Source organism: Exophiala bonariae (assembly GCF_035927105.1).
Source record: "Exophiala bonariae strain CCFEE 5792 chromosome Unknown scaffold_41, whole genome shotgun sequence".
NCBI classification, from domain to species: Eukaryota; Fungi; Ascomycota; class Eurotiomycetes; order Chaetothyriales; family Herpotrichiellaceae; genus Exophiala; species Exophiala bonariae.
The window spans coordinates 148978-171337 of record NW_027042516.1 but is presented as its reverse complement, the minus strand read 5'-3'; the positions used below and the strand labels follow the sequence as shown (position 1 = coordinate 171337).

The 22360-nt window shown below is 49.1% G+C and overlaps 9 protein-coding genes across 9 annotated transcripts; 5 read left to right on the top strand and 4 right to left on the bottom strand.

Moving 5' to 3' along the window:
• Positions 1-1746: 1746 nt before the first annotated feature.
• Positions 1747-3113, top strand: LTR84_010329 (uncharacterized protein; the record flags this gene model as incomplete). Its single annotated transcript, XM_064853866.1, has 3 exons — positions 1747-1801; positions 1919-2777; positions 2831-3113. The coding sequence occupies 3 exons, from the start codon at positions 1747-1749 to the stop codon at positions 3111-3113; spliced, it is 1197 nt and encodes a 398-aa protein (XP_064700601.1).
• Positions 3114-4231: 1118 nt separating this feature from the next.
• LTR84_010328 (uncharacterized protein) lies at positions 4232-5876 on the top strand (the record flags this gene model as incomplete). Its single annotated transcript, XM_064853865.1, has 8 exons — positions 4232-4268; positions 4320-4369; positions 4427-4455; positions 4505-4662; positions 4724-5043; positions 5116-5406; positions 5459-5611; positions 5670-5876. The coding sequence occupies 8 exons, from the start codon at positions 4232-4234 to the stop codon at positions 5874-5876; spliced, it is 1245 nt and encodes a 414-aa protein (XP_064700600.1).
• Positions 5877-6666: 790 nt separating this feature from the next.
• On the top strand, positions 6667-8868 carry LTR84_010327 (uncharacterized protein; the record flags this gene model as incomplete). The annotated part of the gene is made up of 5 exons (XM_064853864.1): positions 6667-6705; positions 6772-6995; positions 7049-7368; positions 7418-7442; positions 7503-8868. The coding sequence occupies 5 exons, from the start codon at positions 6667-6669 to the stop codon at positions 8866-8868; spliced, it is 1974 nt and encodes a 657-aa protein (XP_064700599.1).
• A 443-nt stretch (positions 8869-9311) lies between these two features.
• LTR84_010326 (uncharacterized protein) lies at positions 9312-10708 on the top strand (the record flags this gene model as incomplete). The annotated part of the gene is made up of 2 exons (XM_064853863.1): positions 9312-10271; positions 10325-10708. The coding sequence occupies 2 exons, from the start codon at positions 9312-9314 to the stop codon at positions 10706-10708; spliced, it is 1344 nt and encodes a 447-aa protein (XP_064700598.1).
• A 769-nt stretch (positions 10709-11477) lies between these two features.
• On the top strand, positions 11478-13029 carry BNA52 (Kynureninase 2; the record flags this gene model as incomplete). The annotated part of the gene is made up of 3 exons (XM_064853862.1): positions 11478-12014; positions 12078-12552; positions 12608-13029. The coding sequence occupies 3 exons, from the start codon at positions 11478-11480 to the stop codon at positions 13027-13029; spliced, it is 1434 nt and encodes a 477-aa protein (XP_064700597.1).
• A 207-nt stretch (positions 13030-13236) lies between these two features.
• Positions 13237-15162, bottom strand: LTR84_010324 (uncharacterized protein; the record flags this gene model as incomplete). The annotated part of the gene is made up of 6 exons (XM_064853861.1): positions 13237-13793; positions 13874-14038; positions 14136-14390; positions 14460-14702; positions 14777-14870; positions 14941-15162. The coding sequence occupies 6 exons, from the start codon at positions 15160-15162 to the stop codon at positions 13237-13239; spliced, it is 1536 nt and encodes a 511-aa protein (XP_064700596.1).
• Positions 15163-16008: 846 nt separating this feature from the next.
• Positions 16009-17505, bottom strand: LTR84_010323 (uncharacterized protein; the record flags this gene model as incomplete). The annotated part of the gene is made up of 1 exon (XM_064853860.1): positions 16009-17505. One exon carries the CDS (start codon positions 17503-17505, stop codon positions 16009-16011), a length of 1497 nt encoding a protein of 498 aa, XP_064700595.1.
• A 555-nt stretch (positions 17506-18060) lies between these two features.
• On the bottom strand, positions 18061-20586 carry LTR84_010322 (uncharacterized protein; the record flags this gene model as incomplete). The annotated part of the gene is made up of 6 exons (XM_064853859.1): positions 18061-18938; positions 18993-19264; positions 19315-19752; positions 19807-20184; positions 20257-20360; positions 20452-20586. 6 exons carry the CDS (start codon positions 20584-20586, stop codon positions 18061-18063), a joined length of 2205 nt encoding a protein of 734 aa, XP_064700594.1.
• A 476-nt stretch (positions 20587-21062) lies between these two features.
• On the bottom strand, positions 21063-22172 carry LTR84_010321 (uncharacterized protein; the record flags this gene model as incomplete). The annotated part of the gene is made up of 1 exon (XM_064853858.1): positions 21063-22172. One exon carries the CDS (start codon positions 22170-22172, stop codon positions 21063-21065), a length of 1110 nt encoding a protein of 369 aa, XP_064700593.1.
• Between the last annotated feature and the right edge of the window lie 188 nt (positions 22173-22360).

Genomic DNA, 22360 nt, shown 5'->3' with positions numbered 1-22360 from the left:
AACGACGTTCATACATCTATAATCGGTGCCATGCACATGAAATTTATACAAGAGTAACGTGTTGATGAAGAGTTGATAGATTATCAAATCGTCCAATTCTCCCTGTGGTGTGATGGACAAAATGTGAAACATTGGCTTCTGATGATCTGCAACACAATAGTTGGAATGCCTCAATGTACCGAGTACCAAGCACACAATGTCAGAGCGTCAAAACAGTTGTATCTCAGACTTGTGACAGTCGAGACTTGAGAGCCACGTGCAGCCATCATGATACGCTAACGTAGTAGAGCCCTGGGGGTCTGAGTGTTCCATTATGAAATGTCATCATATGTCTCTCTTCCTTGAAAGGTGTTTTGTCAAGTGCAGGTGATTGCGGGAGCAGTTGGATGGTTTATCTCGCTTGGATATTACTTGGATATGTCTGATTTGACACTTCTGGCCTACCCACCGCCGCGCCCGGAGACTAGTCCCGACAGATCTACGAGTTAGAGATGAAGACTTCCATACTCCGTAGTCCGCCCCGTAATGATAGGTGCTGTAAAACTAGGTAGGGTAACAAACACAATTGATTGAATCCGGATTACGGATGCATACTGATGTTGGTAGGCGAGATAAGTGCCGATGATGGTGTTATCGCAGTGGTCGTCAAGACATGAAAAGCTTGAAGGTGGCAAGCTACTGGTGTAATCCATATCAATGTCTCAGATCTCAGTCTTTGTAGTGGTGGACTGGCACTGGAACTTGCGTGAGGGTACTGTGGTTTCTCGCCTCTCGAGCGGACAAGATCAGTGGCTGAGAGAAAGCTTGGGGTTGGCACGCCGCCGCGAAAGAGGTACCTGGAGCGTGCCTAAGGTGGTGAGAGTGGGGGGGACACGAGAATGAGTGGCTGCCACAGGCCGGTGGTGACAATACGATACCGCCTCCTTCTTTTCTTGACACGTCAATCGCGCTCCACACGTCAACAATCCTTGAAAATTGGTCCGGCATCCCTGGCAATTGGCATCAACTCATCCACGGGCTACGGGCCAAACTGGCATCGTCGACCCATATTGGACCCATTGAGCGATTGCTTGCACCTGCATTGGATCCATGCCGGCTGCCAATCGGCCGTGGCAGGTTATCCCCACCAGAGCCGTAGCCTCAAGCCACCAGTTGACCTTCCGCCGCCTCCTCCCCTTCTTCTCATGCGAGAGAGTCCAGGAGCCAAAAAGCTCACCACTGAAACTGGAACTGCCATCATCTTTCTCCTGCCATCTCCCCTTCTTCACACTCACCATCGTTGTTGCTGCATTCGTCTTCTTCTTACGAGCCAGCCACGCGTTGATTTCTTATTCTCTCTCCCAGGAGTTTAAGTCGTGCCTGCCGTTGTTGCTCTATTTTATCATTTTAAGCAACAACCATCAGCTTCCCCTTCGCTGAAGCTTTTTTCCCATCACCATATTGTTGCGTGTTTACTAGAGCCCAACAAATTAATTCTCATCCCATCACCAAAAGTTCTTACGATTCTGCTTCACGCCGATTCTATCTTGGCCCCTCCTTCTATCGCCTTTTAATATCACATCCAAGGTCAGTACCATTACGCTCCTTCCCAGGCACGTCCACTGCACCCCAATGGCTACATGTCGACCGCGTCATCACCTACCCCCATCCTCGATTTTTTGACTCACTAGTCTCCTCTCCTCTCTTTGCACTGTTATGACAAGTGCTGACTTTCATTCCAGCTAGCCAGCTTTTCATAAATTCGCAATGGCATTCACGAAATTCATTCTTCCCGCCCTCGCGTTGACGAGCACCGTCCTCGGTGAGTTCCTCCCACTTCTGAGTCCCCAGAGAATTGTCTCGATGGCTGGAGATCCATTGGACCAAGAGAAGACATGACAACATTGAGAGGAAAAACAGGACTAACACGGTCTTCTAGCACAAACCTCGACCGATATCTGCGCTGGTCCTTCAATCACCATTGCCAGCTCCGCAGATGCCGAACAGATCGCAGACTGCACCAACTACAAAGGAGATGTCACAATTGACTCTAGTGCTTCTGGGACACTCCAACTCAACGGTGTTAGACAGATCTCTGGTGATCTGCTTTGCAACAACGCAACTCAATTGACAGCCATCACTTCCGATCAGCTAAACACGATTGGAGGTTCATTCAGTCTCACAGGACTGACGATCCTCTCTACCCTCAGCTTCGATTCCCTTACTGGTATCAACAAGATCAATTGGGTCGGACTACCGGCACTTCAGGCTCTCAACTTTGCGCAGTCAGTCGATCGCGCCAACACAGTCCTCATTTCCAACACTCAGTTGAACAACATTGAGGGAATCGACCTGACCGCAGTCTCAAGTCTCGATATCAACAATAACCCATATCTGACATCTGTCAATGTCAACTCTCTGAAGAACGTGACTACAGCCATCTCCTTCTCCGCCAACGGACGCGATTTGGAGATCTTGTTCCCCAATCTGGAGAATGCTGCAAACTTGACCTTCCGAAATGTGAGCAAGGTTGATATGCCTTCCTTGAACACCGTTGGTGGATCCATGGGTTTTTACTCCAACTCCTTCGAGACCTTTTCTGCACCCAACTTGACCCAGACTGGCGGTACATTGGCATTCGTCGACAGCCCCAACCTGGCCAACCTGTCCTTCCCTAGCCTTACACAGATTGGCGGTGGTTTCTTGATTGCCAACAACACCGACCTCAAAGCTATTGGCGGCTTCGGCAAGCTCAAGACCATCGTCGGAGCTCTTGATTTCGCTGGTACATTTGATTCGTAAGTTGAAAAGTCCTAGGTATTCAATCATGCCAAAACTAATTGCGCAATAGTGTCGACTTGGTCATCACCGAGGTTCGCGGCGGATCTAATGTTCAGACCACCTCTACAAATCAAACCATTTGCCAACTGTTCGACAAAGCACATGACGCCGGAGTCATCCGTGGTATCAACACTTGTATCACTGGCAAGGCCAACCCAGAGAGCAACCCCACTTCCACCAGTGGAGGTTCGGCCACATCCAGCACCAGCAAACCTGATGCAGGAAACGCACTTGCACCTGCTATGTCAATGGCCGGTCTCGTTGGTGCCGTTGCCGCCCTTCTTTTCATCTAAAGCATTAGTCCCGGCGTTTTGTATTGGGGTGTTTCTAGACTATCTTAATATGCGACGGGTAAAGTCCTTTGGCACCTGTTTTCTACCAGTCTCTCCGGTGCCTCGAGTGTTCTGCCGTTCACGCAATACGAACAAAACGGAGTGGCCGGCCCGACTTCAGAAGAGAATATTGCGACTCACCGCATCTGTTCCCTGAATCGTGTGTTTTGGGTTGGGAACATCTAGTGGCAGATTGAAAACAAGCGATCAGCGCTCTTGAGGGCTTGCGTGTGGATAGGCAGTACAAATGAAACATGAAATTTTCGTTCTCAACCATCCTTCCACGTCTTTGATTAATCCCCACCAGACGTGATATGCGACAAGCTATTTGTTGCTTTCTCGGGCAATTGCAAGGGACCGCGTAGTGCTCCTGCAGGACGGCTAACTACAAGGCTGACATGACTTTGTGCATCCTCGGATATTCGAGGATAGTCGTCAAAACAAAACAGTAACCCTTTACTCTGACCGGATAGTACCAGGCAACCCAACTTTACCTTGGACAGAGCGAACACATCATACAAGCTATCATGAGAAGCAAAACCAAAAGTCAGCACATGAATCCACTGTAGATCGGCAATGGTACTGACCATGTGGCTAATAGACCTACGACAACTCTCTCCTGATTCTTTCGGGCTAAGGGGAGTGGAATCTAGGTAGGTAACATCTATGTAGCTACCACAGATCTGAGACCCAGTTACAAAGATTTGACTTCGAGGCACCCGTCTGGGATCGATACAATTATGAAAGTTTAAATGTTTGTAGCACATGATGTCTCGTTTTCAGTGAGGCGCAGGGGGAATCGAAAAGCTGGGGCTAATGCCGCTACTTTTCGACTTTCACCAATCTCAGCGACCTATCTTTCTGCTAGCGAAACACACAGCCGCAGACCTAATACTCGACCTGGCTGCCTTCGTTCGAGTGGATTCTGCCTTAAGAAGAGATGAATCCCTCTCAGCCTCCATTGAGGGAGAATTGTCTTCCTAAAGCGCAACTTCCCGTGCCTATCTTCTCGCCAACTGCACAAATCTCGGTAAGTGGTGTAGGAGCGGCCCGTCACGACTCATCATCAACCTTGCGAAATGCAGCGCATGGATAAAGTCAACGTTTATGCTCCAGGTCCGCACAGCAATTCCCCCTGGTTGTGACCAAGGCTGACTACGGTACAAGTCAATGGGCGATTTCAGAAACGCGAGGATGATCCAGAAGAGTTCCTCCAGGTCAGGACTCCCGAATGCAGAACCGCTAGGTGAACACGCTGACTGGATTGTCTACAGAAACCTCTCCGTCCAGGCGTTCAGATAATGTACGATATACTCCTTGCTGTTGCCAAAGTCTTATCCTAACTCGTTCAGATTTGCAAGCTGGAATCGTTTTCAACAGTCCCAATCACTGACGGAGCTTCTGAGCTCCCACTACAAATATCCTGCTCAATTATGGGATAAAATGCATCACGAATCTAATGGTTATGCTGGCAATGCAACACACAACCTGAGTAGTGGGCAATTGAACAGTAGGTCTCATCATCGACTCTATCTCTGGTGTAGCCGTTGCTGACTATTCATCCTGAATAGCATCGTGGTTTCACTTTCTGATCAAACAGCTGGATGAGCGGCCTCTCCCCAGCGGCTCCCCTGATCACAAATGGTACAGATGGTACGAGATGAGCTTCTACGTCTACTCGACAAATAATACCACAGGGGACGCGCTCTTATTCTGCTTCGACACCCCATCTGGTTTTCAATCGGAGCTCATCGAGCTTCTCAATACCACCAGAAGTGATCCACCCAAAGAGCCACTTGCTTTTCTCCAAAGCTCCGTAGTCGGGGTAGTGGTCAAAATGTACGACGAGTCTGTCTGGCGTGCACGAGACCATATACGGAGAATCGAAATGGTAAGAGTTTGATGTTCGATCAATTGGCCGCACAGAGCACCAATTGCTGATGAATCATATTATCACGTTTAGGAAAGATCTGTGAAAGCCGAGACACCAGACTTCGACTTCGAGCAGCTCCATGAAGTAGCGCGCCATGTGATTCACATCTGTGAAGTGCTTGAGGTTTCTGTCGACTCCGTCCAAGAGCTCCTCAATGGTCATAGAACAATTAATCCCGCCTTATGCGATTGCCCTGGGGTTTCCGATGGGGACAAGCCAAACTGTCCTCACAACGAAATGCGATTTTGGCTCAGAATGCTGCGAAACTTCTTTCGCCGGGCTGAATCGCTGAAATTACGACTTCAGAACGAAATCAATCTGGTCCGCTCCCTTCAAGACCATCACTTGAGATTTCGATACTGACATTTCCCAGGGATTCAATAAAGTTGTCCAAAGGGACAGCAAAGCCACTATTCAGATAGCCTCAGAGACGATGAGCATCAGTCGAGCTGCCAAGAGCGATAGTGCATCCATGAAGACCATCGCCGTCGTTACCCTTGCCTTCCTCCCGGCCACATTTGTATCGGTAAGCTCATCCATGTCCACATTTGACGGTCACATTTCATTCTAACTTATTCTTCAAGACGGTATTCAGCATGAGCTTCTTCGAGCTATCAGTCGATGAACAAGGAGCAACACAGTGGAACATGTCAGATCAGTTTTGGATTTACTGGGCCATCGCAGCACCTCTCACATTCATGACTCTGGCTATCTGGAGTATCCCCCAAAGGAACGAGCTGATAAACATCTTCTTCGGTCCCAAGGACAAACAAGGGAAGCAGATGGTCTAGTTGGCCATTTGTTCCCCGAAATTACGAGTTTACGACGAAACACGTCCAGCATGGCTTATCATTGGAGCGAACAGAACGGATACCCTTGGGACCAATTCAGCGTCAGCTTTTCAATGGCTGAACGAAATAGTACCTGCAGCGAGTGAATGTTAATATGGGCTGAGGTTCAAGGCGAAGACAGGGTAGCGATGGAGTATGGGTGCTATTGTTGTACCGAGATACCATCTGAATACTCACAAAAATGTTTTTGATAGTGATTTCTGTCGGCTTTGGATGCTAGGTATTGAGTTTCTAGGCGAAAGAAGTATCGTATCATACGTCGCACTTTTGAGCATATCGGCGCATATTCCACTGAGTCCTCTAATGTCCCACCGTACCGCATCCGCCGCTTACTTGCAATAGCAACCTCGCGAGTTGCAATCTTTGCTTGTGGCTCTAGCCAGTGATTCTATGGTTAGTGAATAGAGTGCCTTGACACCATGATTGGGATTGACGCGTTTCGTTATCTTAATTATTGATCATTGATCAGCAAGCATGTCATGACTACGCCGGACCGCCCTGCGAAGCGGACGCGGCAGGCCTGTGAGCCATGCCGGTAAGTCTTCCCGTCTTTTGGCTTGTGATAAAGGCAAGCTGATAAGCGAATAGTCGAAAGAAATCACGATGTCCGGGAGAGAAACCAGTATGCTCTCACTGTGCGAGACTGAACCAACGCTGTAACTATGCGTTTGACCCAGCAAGGAGGACCATGAGTCCAATGCACAGGATGAATTCCGTCGCCACCCCACCCATGATGAGGCGGTCTCCAAATGGTGATCAGAACAGCACTGTAAGTAGTCTGGTTGGGTTCTCGAGCAGAGGTTACCACACGAGCAGTCTTGCTTATGCTATGTAGATGGAGAGATTGAGTTCTCTAGAGGCCCAGATTGCCGAGATACGGAACAGTTTTAAGTATGATCAAGAACTGCTTAACACGACATCCATGATGACAACAACTGACAAAGTGGACAGCTATCAGTCTCGATCTGCGGGAAACGCTTCAATTCGTTCATCGCCTAGAGCCCCTGTGCCTTACTCACGACCAGATGCGTCTGCTCGTGCAACACCCACTCCACAGAGGTACTATCGCCCAACAATAAATTGGCAGTGTCCAAGTCTAACAATGTTTGCAGGATGCCATCGTGGGAGGAATTATCATCGGCGGCGGAATTGTTTCTAACTTATGCCAACTGCCAACCTCTTCCGCTATTCTCTCCGCAGTATTTGATGGAGACGCTTGCATCGAGGGACAATGAGCTTCTCTTATCAATCCATGCACTCGTTGGTCGGTTCGCAATCTCAGAGGGCAATGTCGCCGATGAGATCAATTCATCGAGCGATGTTGAGAGTGCTGACAAGGCAAGGAGGATGGTTATGCAAAAGGTCTCTCAAGGGCCGGTAGAGCTCTCAACCATTCAATCGTTATGCATCCTGAGCTTGAGAGAATTCAATCGTAAGTCAAGGTACCAATTCTCAAGGGCCAGAGGCTGAGTAAAGCATAGATGGTAACGTCGTGCGGGCAAGCATGTATAAATCCCTCGCGATGGACTTGTCCCAGTCTTCCGGTTTGTCTACTGAGTATTCTAGGCATGTCTTGGATCACGCAGTTGAGGAACGTCGTCGGTGCTATTGGAGTGTTGTACAGCTCCATAACCTGTACAGCTACTCAGCTGGTTCGTTCACTTTCGTCGTGGATGAAAGGGTTCCAAAATTCCCCCAAAGCCCAGATCAACCCATTGGGACTAGTTCCGAAATTACAGATGCTGCACTTGAACAGCCTCAGATCAATGGCATCTCTAACAACGAACCTAGTGATCTTGGTATTGTTGCATACACTATCCAGCTGAGCGGACTGTGGCAAAGAGCAGCTCGGTATGCTCATCGGCGGGGCAAGTCCATCGCTCTACCAGCCTGGTCGCCACAGTCCGAATATGCTCAGATTACGGCACAACTGATGGAAATTGAAACTGGGATGCCCTACAAATATCGATTTCGACCATCACGTTTTACCGAGCAACAGCCACAGCAACTACAACGCAATCGTGCATTCTGGGCTCCTTGGTTGTTATTACAATTTCTATATCACTCCATTCTTTGCCTACTCAACCATCCTCTACTCTTGTCATTGCGTCTCCGTAATTTCAGAGTGACAATGGTTCCTGAGATATTCCTCCAGCATACTGCGGACCTCACTACGACACATACCGAATGGATTGTCCACTTGCTAGATTTATGCAAAGAGAAAAGCTTCAAGCTTTCCGACCCCTTCCTGATCCACTGCGCTGCAATTGCAGCCACCATATATCTGCAACAAAGCTTTACTGATGATCATACCGTGAGATCCGAGAAGCAGGATTGCTTCAAGAAGTGCTTCTCTTTCATTCGAGAAATGGGTGAGCACTGGCCATATGGTAATCAGCTGGTACGTCGACATCTCCATGCATTCGACTGCTACCGACCTTACATAACGTTAACCATCCTACAGGCAAACAAGATCGAGCAGTTTGAGAAGGTAGTCTCAACGTCATTTGACAATTCAGCAGCGAGCAACTCGCCCAACCCCAACATTTTCATCGATTTGAATCTCTTCTGGGAGATCATTGAGTCTTCCTCATCTGGCGAGCTTCCACAAACCACCGACTCATATTTTGGTGCCTCGCTTATCTGGCATCGACGAAACTCTCATTCTGCGGAAGTCCTCAGAAGCAGGCTTCTGCCCGAGCCAACTCGTATCAGTCACGAAGGCGTCACGCCGTCAGTAAGTAACCCCAGATCAGCTGGCGCCATGTCTCGTCTTCCGAGCTTTGCTCCGACTGTGTCGCAGATGCAGCTACCTGGCATGGAGTCGTCTCAGGACGAAGGATTGTCAATACTTGCACAAAGCTACTTCGCCGCTGGCCAAGACTTTGTTGGCAATATGGATGATTGGTGGTTTTCGGGACCTACCGCCTGATGCTCCATCACGGAATGAGGTCATGAAGCACGTCGAGCGACTTGCAGGCCTGCAATAATCGGTGGAAGGCCGTGGGTAGCCGAAGCTATGTTGCATCGGCAGACTCAAATAAGCTTTTTGCATCCGGCGGGACGGCCTCGTGAGCCCCGAACAATGCTGTCAAAACTTGCCCGCATCCGTATCCGTGTCCGGCCACGTTTCCCACTCTGCTTAGAGGATGCCAGTCATTGGACCCATACTGACGCAGTATGCCTTCCACTACGAGCCGGATTGCTAAGGCCCACTGGCAGCAGGGGCAGGTCTTGAGAGCCATGGCACCGGTGGTGATAATATGAGCCCACAGACTCCAGATACTCTCTCAGTCTTGGTGATACCATACCTCAGCAACACCTCGAATCTCTTATATTCATTCAACCTACGATTTCGCTACGTCACGACTCAGCATGAAGGACAGACCTCAAGATATTCTTCGCAGATTTAGAGTGTCATCCAAGAATGGATTTCTTCCAGATGATACACCCCTGAAGCAGCTGCCACATCAGTATTATGCTCCCTGGGAGACACTTGCAAAAACTCTATCCCAATCAATCGCCTCTCGTGAGATCAGATCAAAAGTAAATGCTTTACCGATACTTGAGACAACGTACCTATATTCAGAGGCCGAATGGCAAAGGGCTTATTCACTTCTCGGATTTCTGGCTCATGCTTACTTTTGGGGAGGAGAGCAACCTTCACAAGTTCGTATACTCGTGGACTCATTGAACGTGCACGGCACTACTGACAGTTTTTCTCAGCGACTTCCACCTCAGATCTCCCGTCCGCTACTGCAAGCATCTGAACACCTAGGTCTACCTCCTACGGCTACCTACTCCACACTAAATCTTTGGAATTGGGAGAGGAAATCCCCTGATTGTGACATCACAGAGCCTGACAACCTTACATCACCATTGACAGCGACTGGCACGAAGGATGAGGAATGGTTCTACCTGATATCGGTCTCCGTCGAAGCAAAAGGTGGTCCACTGATCTTAGCCATGCTCCAAGGTATCCAGGCTGTCCAGGACTGCAACGACAAACTCTTGGAGTCGTGTCTTCAGATAATTACCCACGGAATTACGGAACTTGGTGCCCTCCTTAACAGGATGCGAGAGCATTGTGATCCGCAGGTATTTTACCATGTAATCCGCCCACTTCTGGCCGGAAGCAAAGGCATGGCGTCGGCTGGTCTGCCCAATGGTGTCTTCTACGATGAAGGTGATGGGAGAGGTCAGTGGAGACAGTATAGCGGTGGAAGCAACGCCCAGAGCTCCTTGATCCAGCTGTTCGACATTATCCTTGGCGTCGATCATCATGCTACGGGTGCTTCAAACCCGAACACAGCGAAGACGGGAAGTTTCATACAGGTCAGCCTCAACAGAACAAATACTCTCGGAGATGGTAATACTAATAAATGTAGGAGATGAGGAACTACATGCCAAGGAGTCATCGCGAGTTCTTGAGCTACGTGTCGGAGAGAAGCAATATCCGACAATATGCTTCGAATCCGACAACTACCGCAACGGTGCGCAATGCATACAACCAGGCTGTGGAATCTCTTGTCGCCTTTCGCAATATTCACATTCAAATTGTTGCAGGCTACATAATTACACCATCACGATCACCACGAGCTGAGTACATTGTCGAGAAGCAGGGTCTGAATTTGGCCACCGCATCAACGCGAGGTCAGCAAGCAAGTACAAATGAGAAGCAGCAACTTGCTGGTACAGGTGGAACGGCTCTGATACCATTCCTGAAGCAGACAAGGGATGAGACCGGAGAAGCCGCTGTGCCTTGTGCATAATTTGTAAACCTTACACCTTGAGCGAATTTCATGCATCCAAAATGCCCTCGTCCACTCTTCAACCTACCAATATTGATAGAAAACCTTTTACTCATGAAGCTAGAGTCTCATCTAGGTAGCCTTTCAGAAGAATACTCCTGTTCTTTGTTTCAATCGTAGGCTTAGGTCCTGGCTTCTGTATGGCGCATCCTTCACTTTCGGCTATATACTAGTTTACATTGTGTAAACACTCTACATGGAAGACATATTTTATTATAGAAACACATTGCATATAATACTAAGATCGACTCCTCACTTCACAGTCTATTCGTGGCGGGGAGTGCCGTGTAAGGAATGCGCAAAACTACCGATGTACTAAGTACTTATGTCACGTAATGGGTTGCGGAATATGATCACCCAGACCATTAAAAAAACCTGTTCTTCTTCCGTGCTGTGCCGTGTTGACGTGATTCCAGCAGAAGAAGGGAGTTGGCGAGAGCGGAGACGTCGGGGACGGATGCGGATGCGGATCGACGTTGGAGTTCTCCTTGCTGGCCAAGAGCATCCGCATCCGCATCCGTGCGATGTTCTTTCAATGTGTCGTCGATTACGTAGTATCTCCTCCAAAGTCTCCATCCCCAGAAGTTCTAGAAATACATCGTCGCGCAAAAATATTGGGAAGCAAAGAGCAGCATCTTCAAGCCAAACACACATCAACTTGGTTTTGTCTTAACGTGCTTCCATCAGCCCAGATTCAGCACACTGAAATTACCATCCGCCCACAACAAAAATGGCGCCCGGAATACTGGCAACACCAGAAGCACAAACAACAAATATCGTGCCAAAGCATGTATTTCCCGAGAATGCCGACAGTGCAGAATACGCAAGAAGTCTCGATGCATCAGATCCTCTCAGGGAGTTCCGCAACAAATACATCATCCCGTCCAAAGCATCCTTAAGATCAACGGCACTGCCCAAACCAGCACCAAGCGATGACGACGAAGAGGGGATCTACTTTTGCGGAAACTCTCTAGGCCTACAACCAAAATGCATGTCGAAGTACATCCAAGCACAGCTCGACACATGGTCGTCGATAAATGTCTACGGCCACTTTCGAGAGATGGAAAACTCGCCCTTGACGCCCTGGCAGTCGCTGGCGGAATTCGCCGCTGAGAAGTCGAGTCGCATTGTTGGGGCTTTAAAGGAGGAAGTGGCGATTGAGAACACTTTGAGTGTCAATTTACATTTGTTGATGGCTTCCTTCTATCGACCGACGCCGAAGAAGAATAAGATCCTGCTGGAGTGGAAGGCATTTCCTAGTGATCATGTAAGTTGATTCTTAAAAGCCCGACAATGGGACGTGAATTTGAGACTGACTCTTCTGAAATAGTACGCGATCGAATCTCAGATCTCATGGCACGGCTATGACCCTAAAGCAGCTATGATCCTGGTCGACCCAGACCAGGACCACATCATCTCGACGGAGAAAATCCTGGCGACCATCGACAAGTACGCCGAGGAAATCGCCCTAGTACTACTCCCCGCAGTCCAGTATTACAGTGGTCAGTTCTTGGATATCCCTCGCATTACCAGTCATGCCCACTCCAAGGGTCTGACCATCGGATGGGACCTTGCTCACGCTGCCGGCAATGTTCCGCTGAAGCTACACGATTGGAACGTCGATTTCGCCGCGTGGTGCACGTACAAGTATATGAACGCTGGACCTGGCGCCATTGCTGGACTTTTTGTTCATGAAAAGCACGGCAAAGTCGAGTATCCGCATGGCGAGGACAAGCCAGTCTTCAGACATCGCTTGACGGGCTGGTATGGTGGAGACAAGACCTCGCGATTTCAGATGGACAACAGTAAGTCAACTCATCTCTCCAGCAGGAACTGGACATCTTCCTAACCTTGCCACAGAATTCAGACCCATTCCTGGTGCAGGTGGCTTCCAGATCTCAAACCCTTCCGCAATCGACCTGGCCTCGCTATGTGCCGCCTTATCGGTCATCAACGAGACTTCGATCGAACAGCTCCGTGAGAAATCGTTGAAGCTGACGGCTTACCTACAATACCTTCTCCTCAAAGACACGCCCTCAGATGACTCAAAGCGACCATTCCGAATCATCACACCACTCGAACCTTCCCAACGTGGCGCTCAATTGAGTGTTCTGCTCAAGCCCGGTCTATTGGAAAACGTCAGTGAAGCTCTACAGGCTGCGGGTATAGTCGCGGACCAGAGGAAGCCGGATGTTATTCGTGTTGCGCCTGTGCCGTTATATAATACTTATCACGATGTTTGGCAGTTTGTGCAGGTATTACGGAAAGCTGTCGATGCGTGAATGGGTAGCTTAAATAGAGATAGAGTGATGATTTTTATGAGCTTAAGGGATAAATATTGTTAGGTTGTTCATCTATCAAATCCTATTCCGTCCAGTATTCTATAGCGGGCTATTAAGCTCAGACCACAAGCTGCTATTCATCATTAAATTGGTATCTCGGTGTCAGAGCTCCGGTGCGTTCGCGAACCACAAATTGTTGGAGACCTATCACAAAATATACCTGAATGAGATATGTGCATCCTGAACCTCCTCCAGAGACTTGGAAGCATGCGGATGAACCTCTCCTCTATCTCTGTACTCCTGCTCCTCGGCATCCTTCCGCTTATTCTCTCTGTTCATCCACCAGATCAACACACAGCTATTGAAGATGCCCAGCAAGATGAACCCCAGCACGATAGCATGCCCCTTGATGAACCTTGGGGGGCCATCGTAGATATGCGTGCCCATGATTGAGAAACACTGGCCGAAGACCTCGGCCACGGCCCACGTGGTGCCGCGTTTCGTGAAGCCGCCGGTGTTGACGCCGAGCCAGGTGATCAGGAATATCACGCTGGGGTACAGGCCCGAGGTGATGAGGCAGGCGGCGAAGATCTTGACGTTCGTGGACGACACGCTCATCAGTAGGATGTAGCCGACCGCGACGGTCGATAGTGTGCCGATCAGAAAGGTCCCCTTGCGGTTCACGCAGTCCGAGATCTTAGCTAGAACCGGGAGCACAGCGGTAGCGCACGCGTACGGGATCACGGAGAAGAGGAGGCTTCGTTCTGTGGATTTGGAATGCATGTTAGCTTTTCATCATGGTCGTGGCTGTCTCGTATTCAGGGACTAGTGTTGTTGACTGTACCTCTTGAGAAACCGAACTCCTTTACGAAGGTTGGTAGAAACAGCCCCACGGATGCAATTCCAGTCGCAATACCGGCGTTGGTCAAGCCAAAGAGCCAACATTTAGGGTCTTTGAGGGTCTTCAACGCCTGTCTCGCGCTGACTTTTGCACCAACCGTGTTATATGCTGTTGGGAGAAGAGGTTAACGGGTTTCCTTATGAGGATTGATAGCCGCACAACTACTGGAACAAGAGTAGACAGTAGTGTTGGTCAGTAAACTTACATCTCATCCTCTGTATGGCCAGCTCAACCTCCTCAGGAGTAAATAGCCAATGCTTGCGTCCACGGAGCTGATCCGGGAAGCGGGGGAGAAAGATCACGACGAGTGCACCGACGAACAAGGCCATAGATCCTTCGATAATGAAGAGCCATCGCCACGGTTCTTTGCCGGTCCGTTCGAGTGTCAACGACTTTTGAACCGCGTAGGCTATCAGACCGCTAAAGGCGCCTGAAATGGTCGCGGCACCATAGTATATGGCTGTTTGTGGCGATGTACGTCAGCAATCCAGAACGTGCCTGTGAAGTCACTGATGTTCGGAGAACTCACCACTCCTGGTTGCGACCTCATCTCTTTTGTACCACATTGAGCAGTATAGCCCAAGGCCTTGGATGAATGCCTGGGTGGCTCCCAGTAAAACTCGCATTGCCAGCACCGTCTCATACCCCTGCGCGCTGGACATGGCAGTCAAGAACGCCCCGAAAAGAAGAGCACATCCGCCCAGGATGTAATGGGGAGGGAGAATTCTGAGCCCGATGTTTCCTGGGAACATGAAGACGATATAGCCGATATCTGTGTACTCCACGTCAGCTCTTGAAATTGACTCGGCGCAAAGATTGAACAAATGCTGGGGCATTAGCACCTACAGAACATCATCAAGCAATTGTAATATTGAGCATTGGTTATTCCAAGATCCTTCGACATGCCCATAACGTTCGCCAAGCCGATACTGTTGCGGTCCTGTAGGAAACAATGGCCCATGGTCAGTCTAAGACATCAACGCGGTGTGGTAGGGAATGGGTGTGTTTACCAGATAGGCGACGAGATAGATGAGTCCTGCCAAAGGAATTATAGTGCCATCAGCCTTCCAGACGAGCTTGCGCTCCGCTGCCGATTTCTTCGTCTTCTCGGCATCCGCAGCCTCGCGCACGTATGCTTTCTCAGACATGGCTGGTGACTTCTGGATCTCGAGATCGATAGCTTGCTCCCCCGGGTCCTCGACGTGCACCATCTCTGTATGTTGTTTCTCCATATTTGATGGGGATAACTTGGTCTGGCTCGTACGAAGGACCTGGCTTTCAAAGCAACAAGGGGACAACTTTGCAGGCCTGCAACTTAGTCGAGAGACTGTTGAATGTTCGTGACTTGGATATGATATCTTCCTAGGTCTTGAAAGCTGTATTTATACAAGGAAGCTTCATAAGCCCCCGGATCTCCACATATCCAGGCCAAGCCGCCAGGCATCCCGCAGCAGCGATTCTCAATGGTCGGGAGGAGCTTGGCCTGCCGAACTGCCCCTGTAACCCCGCCAAATCATAGCGAAGGCCGACCTTGACCAGAAGTCCGATGTGGGGAATACTTGGTACGAAGTGCTCGGAGAGAAGAGTCATTCATACCATTGTCCTGTATAAGGAGGCTCATATGATGAATTCACCGCGTGCGGCTTGATATGTGACTGGTCAATTATACATCGGCCCGATCGGTCTTTATGACAGTGAGATTTAGTATATAGGATCAAGGTTTGGGGCAAAGTTTTGGGTTATCATCAGAGATAGCTACCTAGGTATGTCACTAACAATGAGTCCCGCCAGCTTCCGAATGGGCCTTGTGAGCGCTTGAAGTTTTACCCCTCGTCGTATGCTATGGAAAAGAATCGAGACTTCCAAGGTGGCAAGAGAGGATGAGTGGATGCCTGGCTGTTGAGCCTGATGTTGCGATGGCTTGCGGCTTAAAACGTCTGCGAAGGCCTGATTGGGAACGCCGTAAGTCATTCAGTTGGGTGGTGTTTAACTTGCATGACGAACATGTACTGAAAGGGAGTTATCATAGGACATCGCACTATATTGTCAAGAGATAGTATTGCCCACGGCTGGTTGCTTTAAGCTAATGGATTTTTGGTTGGTGGTGTGAGCAGCTCAATGAAATCCGTCAGTTGCTCACAACTATCCAGATTCAAAACCAGGTCTTCGATTTTTTGACGTCGCGAGTCGTCAATCAGCCCTGAGACAAGCGTTCTCCACTTCTGAATAATGTCCTCATTAGATAGCTCGGGGAAGATACCTCTTGGTCCAGAAAGGTGAGATTCGACTGTATCCGAGGGCTGACTGTCGCCATCTGCTTGGAAGGCTATCGTGAGTCTTGTGGCAAATTTATGTTGGAGATCATTCTCCTCTACACAAGTCGTTTTTTCCACCAAATCCCAGACCTCGTCTCTGTCAAGATTTGTTGGCCTAAATTGAGCAGGTGTGACAGCATTGTCGATAATCTGTGTCGCCGCAACATAGGCGTTGTTCATTTGGGCACCAATGGCTTTCAAGGGACGTTCAGCGACCCATCCACCATGATGGTACATGGCTTGACCCATTTCGATCGTTATTTTATTGATTTTCTTGTAGTCCTTCATCCGGGTAGGGTATTTCTCTTGCAAGTCTCTCACACAATCCACCGTACAGTGAGTGCCTGCCATTGCAGAGTATGCCTTTAAACGAATGCCTTCAGTTTTCCACGTCGTGCCCAAGTCTTTTGCAACCTCTTCTGGGAGATGCGTTGGTTCTTTGCCATTGCCCCTGCTGAAGCAGGCCAAGAAACCGCCATAGTCTTGCTCGTAGACTCGTTTAATGCCAATATAATTACCCCTCGCGAGCAGTGTACCGAACAGGCCGTTTCGTGCGGCGAATCCATGCTGCATACGTTTTACATCACTCTCAAACTGGGCTGACATGAGACCTCCAGCTTGTGTACAAGCAATGCCCAAGGCGTCTTCGATCTGACCGGGACTCAAGCCAAGTAGCTTGCCGCTAGATGCAGCTGCAGCAGACGGTCCAAAAACTGCTCCGGAGTGCCAACCCATGGAAAGAATATGTGCACCATAAAGTCCAAGTCCGACACGCGGGCCAACTTCAAATCCAACAATAGCCGCCAGGAGTAAGTCGGACCCGGAAGGTGCCTTTTTCGTTGAAACTTGTGAAGAGATGTCATGCTCGACAGCGGCTAAAAGGGCTGGCAGCACCAGACTGTTGCTGTGAAGAGGTGCTTCCGAGTGCCAATCGTCAAGCTCGAATCCTTGGATGAAAGTTGAATTTAACAATGCTGCCTGGAGGGGACTCAGTTTTTGACCACCCCAGCCGAACACCGTGCATTTTCCTGGTGCTTCCATGTCGAAAATAGCTTTGGCGGCGACTTCGGACCCGGGGAGGTGTGCACCAACGATCAGGCAGGCAATGCCATCAAGAATGATATGCTTTGCTCGATTCTGAATGTGTACGGGTACATCCCCAAGGGTGACTTTGCCGATCCAATTCGCAAGGCGTCCGGTTGGCCCGGTGGGATCACTAGGCTGGGCAATGCCGACAGAGTCCGCAGCAATCGAGCCCATGTCGACAGACCCTTGGCAACTTTGATGAAGAGTTAAATGAGGTTGCAAAAGTGTCCGAATGGTTCTTTCTTCTGAGTACTCGTAGTTGAGCAATGAATGAGTCGCGTCTCTGGAATAGTTGAAAAACTCCAAAGGGGATATTGAATGGTCTGCTGTTTATAAATGTATATTGGAACGTTGAGCAATTGCGAACTTGAGATGCTTACTCACGTACTGTGGATCATAGAGGCGAACTCGCGAACCGATCATCAGTCCGATTCGGATGAATGAATGATTGGATTAAACCGATCACACCGATCGCGGGCCGAGAGCATGGTCAACGTTCCATTGATCACACATTCGGACCACCAATCAAATTGAGGTTGTACGTCAGCTTGAACTCCCCGTGTCTCCTGGTGTATCCCGTAATGTGGATGGAGGAGAGATATATGTAGATCGTGAATCATACCGAAGTCGGGGTCGACGAGTCGAGTGTTTTTTGCGAGTTCGCATGGTGTTCAACAGATCACTCTGAGCTTAAACAAGGTGCGAAGTCGCAAAGGCGATATTCGTAGGTTAAGATTGGAGAGAAAAGCCCGCATCCCACATCCAACTAGGGTAGAACATGCCGCTGGACTCTGCTTCAGGTATCATGTAGTTACCCATCAAGTCGAACGGGTCAGGAGACGTTGCATTCATAATCGAGTTGTTTTGAACCAAGAGCCCGTTGTTGGGTCCAGCCATATTGTCAGATTGTAAGCCTTGCGAGGATAATCGCGGCTGCAGCTGTTGCATGTCTTGCATGGTCCCAAGCTGCTGTTCCAGACCTCCGGCCTGGGGCGTGGGATATTGCTCAAAAAGGGCATTGATATTTGGAGTGTCCATGGTTGCGACTGGTGAGTGTTGGATTAGCGATGGAAGAACTCGAGGCGGCCGTCCAAGATGTTCAGTATTGATTGCTCTTTCCTCATAATAGTTTCGCCAAACCCAGAGTGAATCATGGAGTACACTAGCACTGTGGCGTGTGTTGAGCCTTAGAGTAGGTTCTTCGTCCCTTTTGGTTGCAGATGATTGATTGATTGCCCAAAGATGAGTCAGGACTACACAGTCCCGTGACGGAAAATCATTGTTTTCCACAGACATTGAGCGCTGCATACTGATTGCATCGTTGAACGTCTTCTTCCCAGCATCGATGTCCAAAATTCGAGAACAACTTGAGAAGAGCACTTTCATGACAACCAAAGCTGAGAGTTTCACCATCTGTGAGAAGTAATGAGGAACAGAAGTATTGAATTTGTTTTGCTCAGTCGCATGTTTCATCTGAGAAATCAACTTAGTCGCTGTGTGGTAGGCCCGCAGAAGGCCATGTTTTCGAGTCGGCGATTCAAGCGGCTCGAGGAAGTAGTATGATTGGAGTTGAAGGGCAGCACTGGAAATCCAAATGTTACAAACATCTGCCTATGATGTTAGACATGAGTTGAAAATAGCTTTAGGGGGATAAGACAGACCTGTTACATCAACACCTAGGTGCTTTTCGAGTTGATGGAGGTCGTCCTCGAGTGATGCAAGAAGCATTCCAGCTTCATATGCAGATGAACGGCCGCCACGAGTGGTGGTATCCGCGGTCATGCTGCAATTCACACGATTGAGAAATCGTTGAATCACAAGCAAATGTCTCAGATGTTGAGGCAGATGATAAATATTCTGATCATCGCAGGCGAGACTCAATGTTGGGTCTGTGGATGCAAACAGCGGACTTTGACCCTCAGTAGAGGTGATGCTAGAGGCGTCGTCAGAATATTACCTTTGGGATTGAGGGTAAGTGCAGACCTTTCAGCTACAATGCAGCACCCAGCCCATACTTTGGCAGCTTCTTCAACATGCTCGGGCAGGACTCGAAATTTGACGCGATTAAAGTCTTGAAGAATCTCCGGTCGATGAAGGCCCAAATGCATACAGGCGGTTTTAGCGATCGATATGAGCATGAATGAAGGATTGGTTATCATCGAAGGTGAGGAATATGGCCAAACGCAAAGCAGCAAAATCGCTTGAATAGTCAAGTGAGAGTGCGGAGTGCTCGAGATTTTCTCCCACATCATCTTGTCTAGCGGGGCTCTGAGGCCAGCATAAATGCCAGCTTCTTCTGCGTAGCTTCTTGAAGCGATCGCAATGATGGTCCAGAAAAGGAGCTGCGATCGTTCGTAACAATCATCAGGCGTTAGATTAGGATTCAAAATAGGAAAGTGCGGATGGAAATGGCCGAAAAACCTAGTTCTGTGAGCTTTTTTTCATGCTATCATTGTGGTGGTTGGGATTCCATACACCTGAAATAGATTTGAGGTTTGCTGCTGGTCGAGGAGGAGATCTCCCAAGCGACGCGAATTTGCAGATCTATACAAGTGGAAAGACTGTGCCCGCTGACTGGAAACTGCCGGAGACTCGATTGAAGAACCCCGGAACGAGGGAGTAAAATCTGCTTGAGCGCTAGACTGAGTCCGCGAATTGGACCGTCGTCTCGCAACATTAGGAAAGGGTATCAATTCAGTGGTCGCAGTTGGAGAGTCGACGATCGCTTGTTCTGTATGATGAGTGTCTCTTGTAGGAGAAACAGTGGTCAATTTCTCTCCATTTGTCTCCGGTTGAGAGCGAGAGATCAAGGATTGAAGTTCCTTGACTTGCTCAGACAGATCTTCTAGCTTTCTGCTGTTTGTAAGTACATGATACCACATCGGCTTACGGAGACGTAGGAGCCTAGGATCTGAACCATCTTACGCTCTTTTATTGATACGTTTGAAGTCCGTGTCAATCTCGCACACCAGTGAGTGCTTGGCGCAACGTTCACAAGTTGTGCTCTTGTCCAGGCCTTCACATTTAAGCTGGGTCAGAGTTAGCTTCAACCTCATTGTATGCAGGAGACAGAACAGATTCCATCCGAGTTTTGCATGTATCAAGCAGCAGGGATCTGACCTTGGATTGTCTGCATCTGACACATGCTACGCGTTTTGGTCGCTTTCCATGGAGACTGGCTGCACCAGCGAGATCATGCAGCCTATCCTCAGGCGCGGTAGGAAGGGCACTGCGAATCGGCTTGTATTGGGCCATCGCAGAAATCTGAGCTGCATGCTGCCCAGATGAGTAACCTTGTTGGTACCACGGCCTCTGACAAGTTCTGGGGTCAGACAGATCAGCTTCAAGTTCGAAATGAAGTTGTGAACCTTAAAAGTTAAGCGGAACAAGTGTCTGAGTGACTCAATACTTCGCCCGATAAGAGTACGGTGGAGCTTGACCGGCTTTCAAATTTCATCACTCATGTGCAGATTACTTAGGTAATAAAGTTCTTAGGTAATCTCATTTTCGATCAACGACGCATCCGAGAGGTTGGGGAACTTAGGTAGTACTTAGTAATGATTCTGCGGTCTCAGGGGCATTCACGGCTGGGAAGGAGAAACCCTGGGTTAAGTATCTTAGCTGGTAAAGAGAGCATCGACACCTGCCTGATATTGGACGTTTTGTCTCTCCCACGCCCACTGGACAAGTTAGGTGGTGCTCTGGGATTAGACCCTTCACGGAGCATAAGTTCAATGGGCACCATCAGATCTCCCCAATTGCTGATTGAAAAATCTCTCAAGCTTTTCATTTGTTCCCCTGGAATCTTCGAGCATCATAAAGTGATAGGTGTCGCACTTTTCGACATAGACCTGTTCTGAAACTTCTTGGGCAGTTTGCTCTGCTCCCTCTCCCCTACCTTTAACGTCCTTTTGCTCAATCATCAACAGGATTGGCTGTGAGATCTTCAATGGCTCTTTCGAATCGTCCGCTGCATACATCCATTCCGTCAGCCCTCTTGCCTCATGAGAGGTGAGATACTTAGTAGTTGAATTCGACTTACCCGGCTCGTCTGCCACCGAGACGCCGTCCAACAACTGCTTGTACCACATACACTTTGGCGTAAAACCATTCCCCATCCTCCAAGATTCGATGATCTTCCTTCGCTCGTCCTCTTCATCGCCCACCCAAGCTGCAACATCTCCCCTCTTCCCCTTTGTAACCCACTCCTCAATCCCACCTTCTCGTCTGAAATACGACTTCCAAAGTTCCTGGTCCTTGGCCCAGACAAGATCGTAGAAGCTTTCGATATTGTCGTCCAGCAACTTCCCTGCCCTCTCGGAATCACCCAGGAACATCGTATGCCCGAATGCGTTGAACCCAAACTTCTCAAATGCCATGGCCTTCAGCTTCCCATAATCATAGACACTGTCGCTCGAATAAGGATGAGCCGCGCCGTAATACGTCGCCATGAAGACAAAGGCATCAAATCGTTGATGGTGCTGTCGCAGCAGCGTCGAGAGAAGTGCAGAGCCCCAATCGTGCGAAATGCCGACCACGCTGGACATCCCCTCGTGGTCAAGGATCTCGACGATCTCCCGGGCCATCTTTGTCATGCTATATTTCTGCACGTCGATGGGTTGTGAGGTACCGCCATAACCTAGCAGGTCAGGAACCAGGACGCCATAACCCTTCGGCGCGAAGTAATCCACCTGGTAGCGAAAATCATAGGCGCTGCTAGGAAAGCCGTGGAGAAACAATAGAGTTGGAAGACTACTGCTTTGCGACGCTCGGTGGTAGAGATATGCGTATATGTGGCCAGTGCTGAGATTGATGGTCTTGGAAGCTCGAAACAATGCCATCTCCAGTCTAGACAGCTATGGTCGATGGTTTCTCACTAAGCATCAAAAGATTCAAACATAGATGAATCAGAAGACGTACAGTCCAGGCCGTTGATGTTTGCAATATGACTCACCTGAGGGATTGTCATGAATGGCAATCACCCAACAGTCTGCAGAATCGACCTTGAGAAAGTGGGGAAGGCACTTTT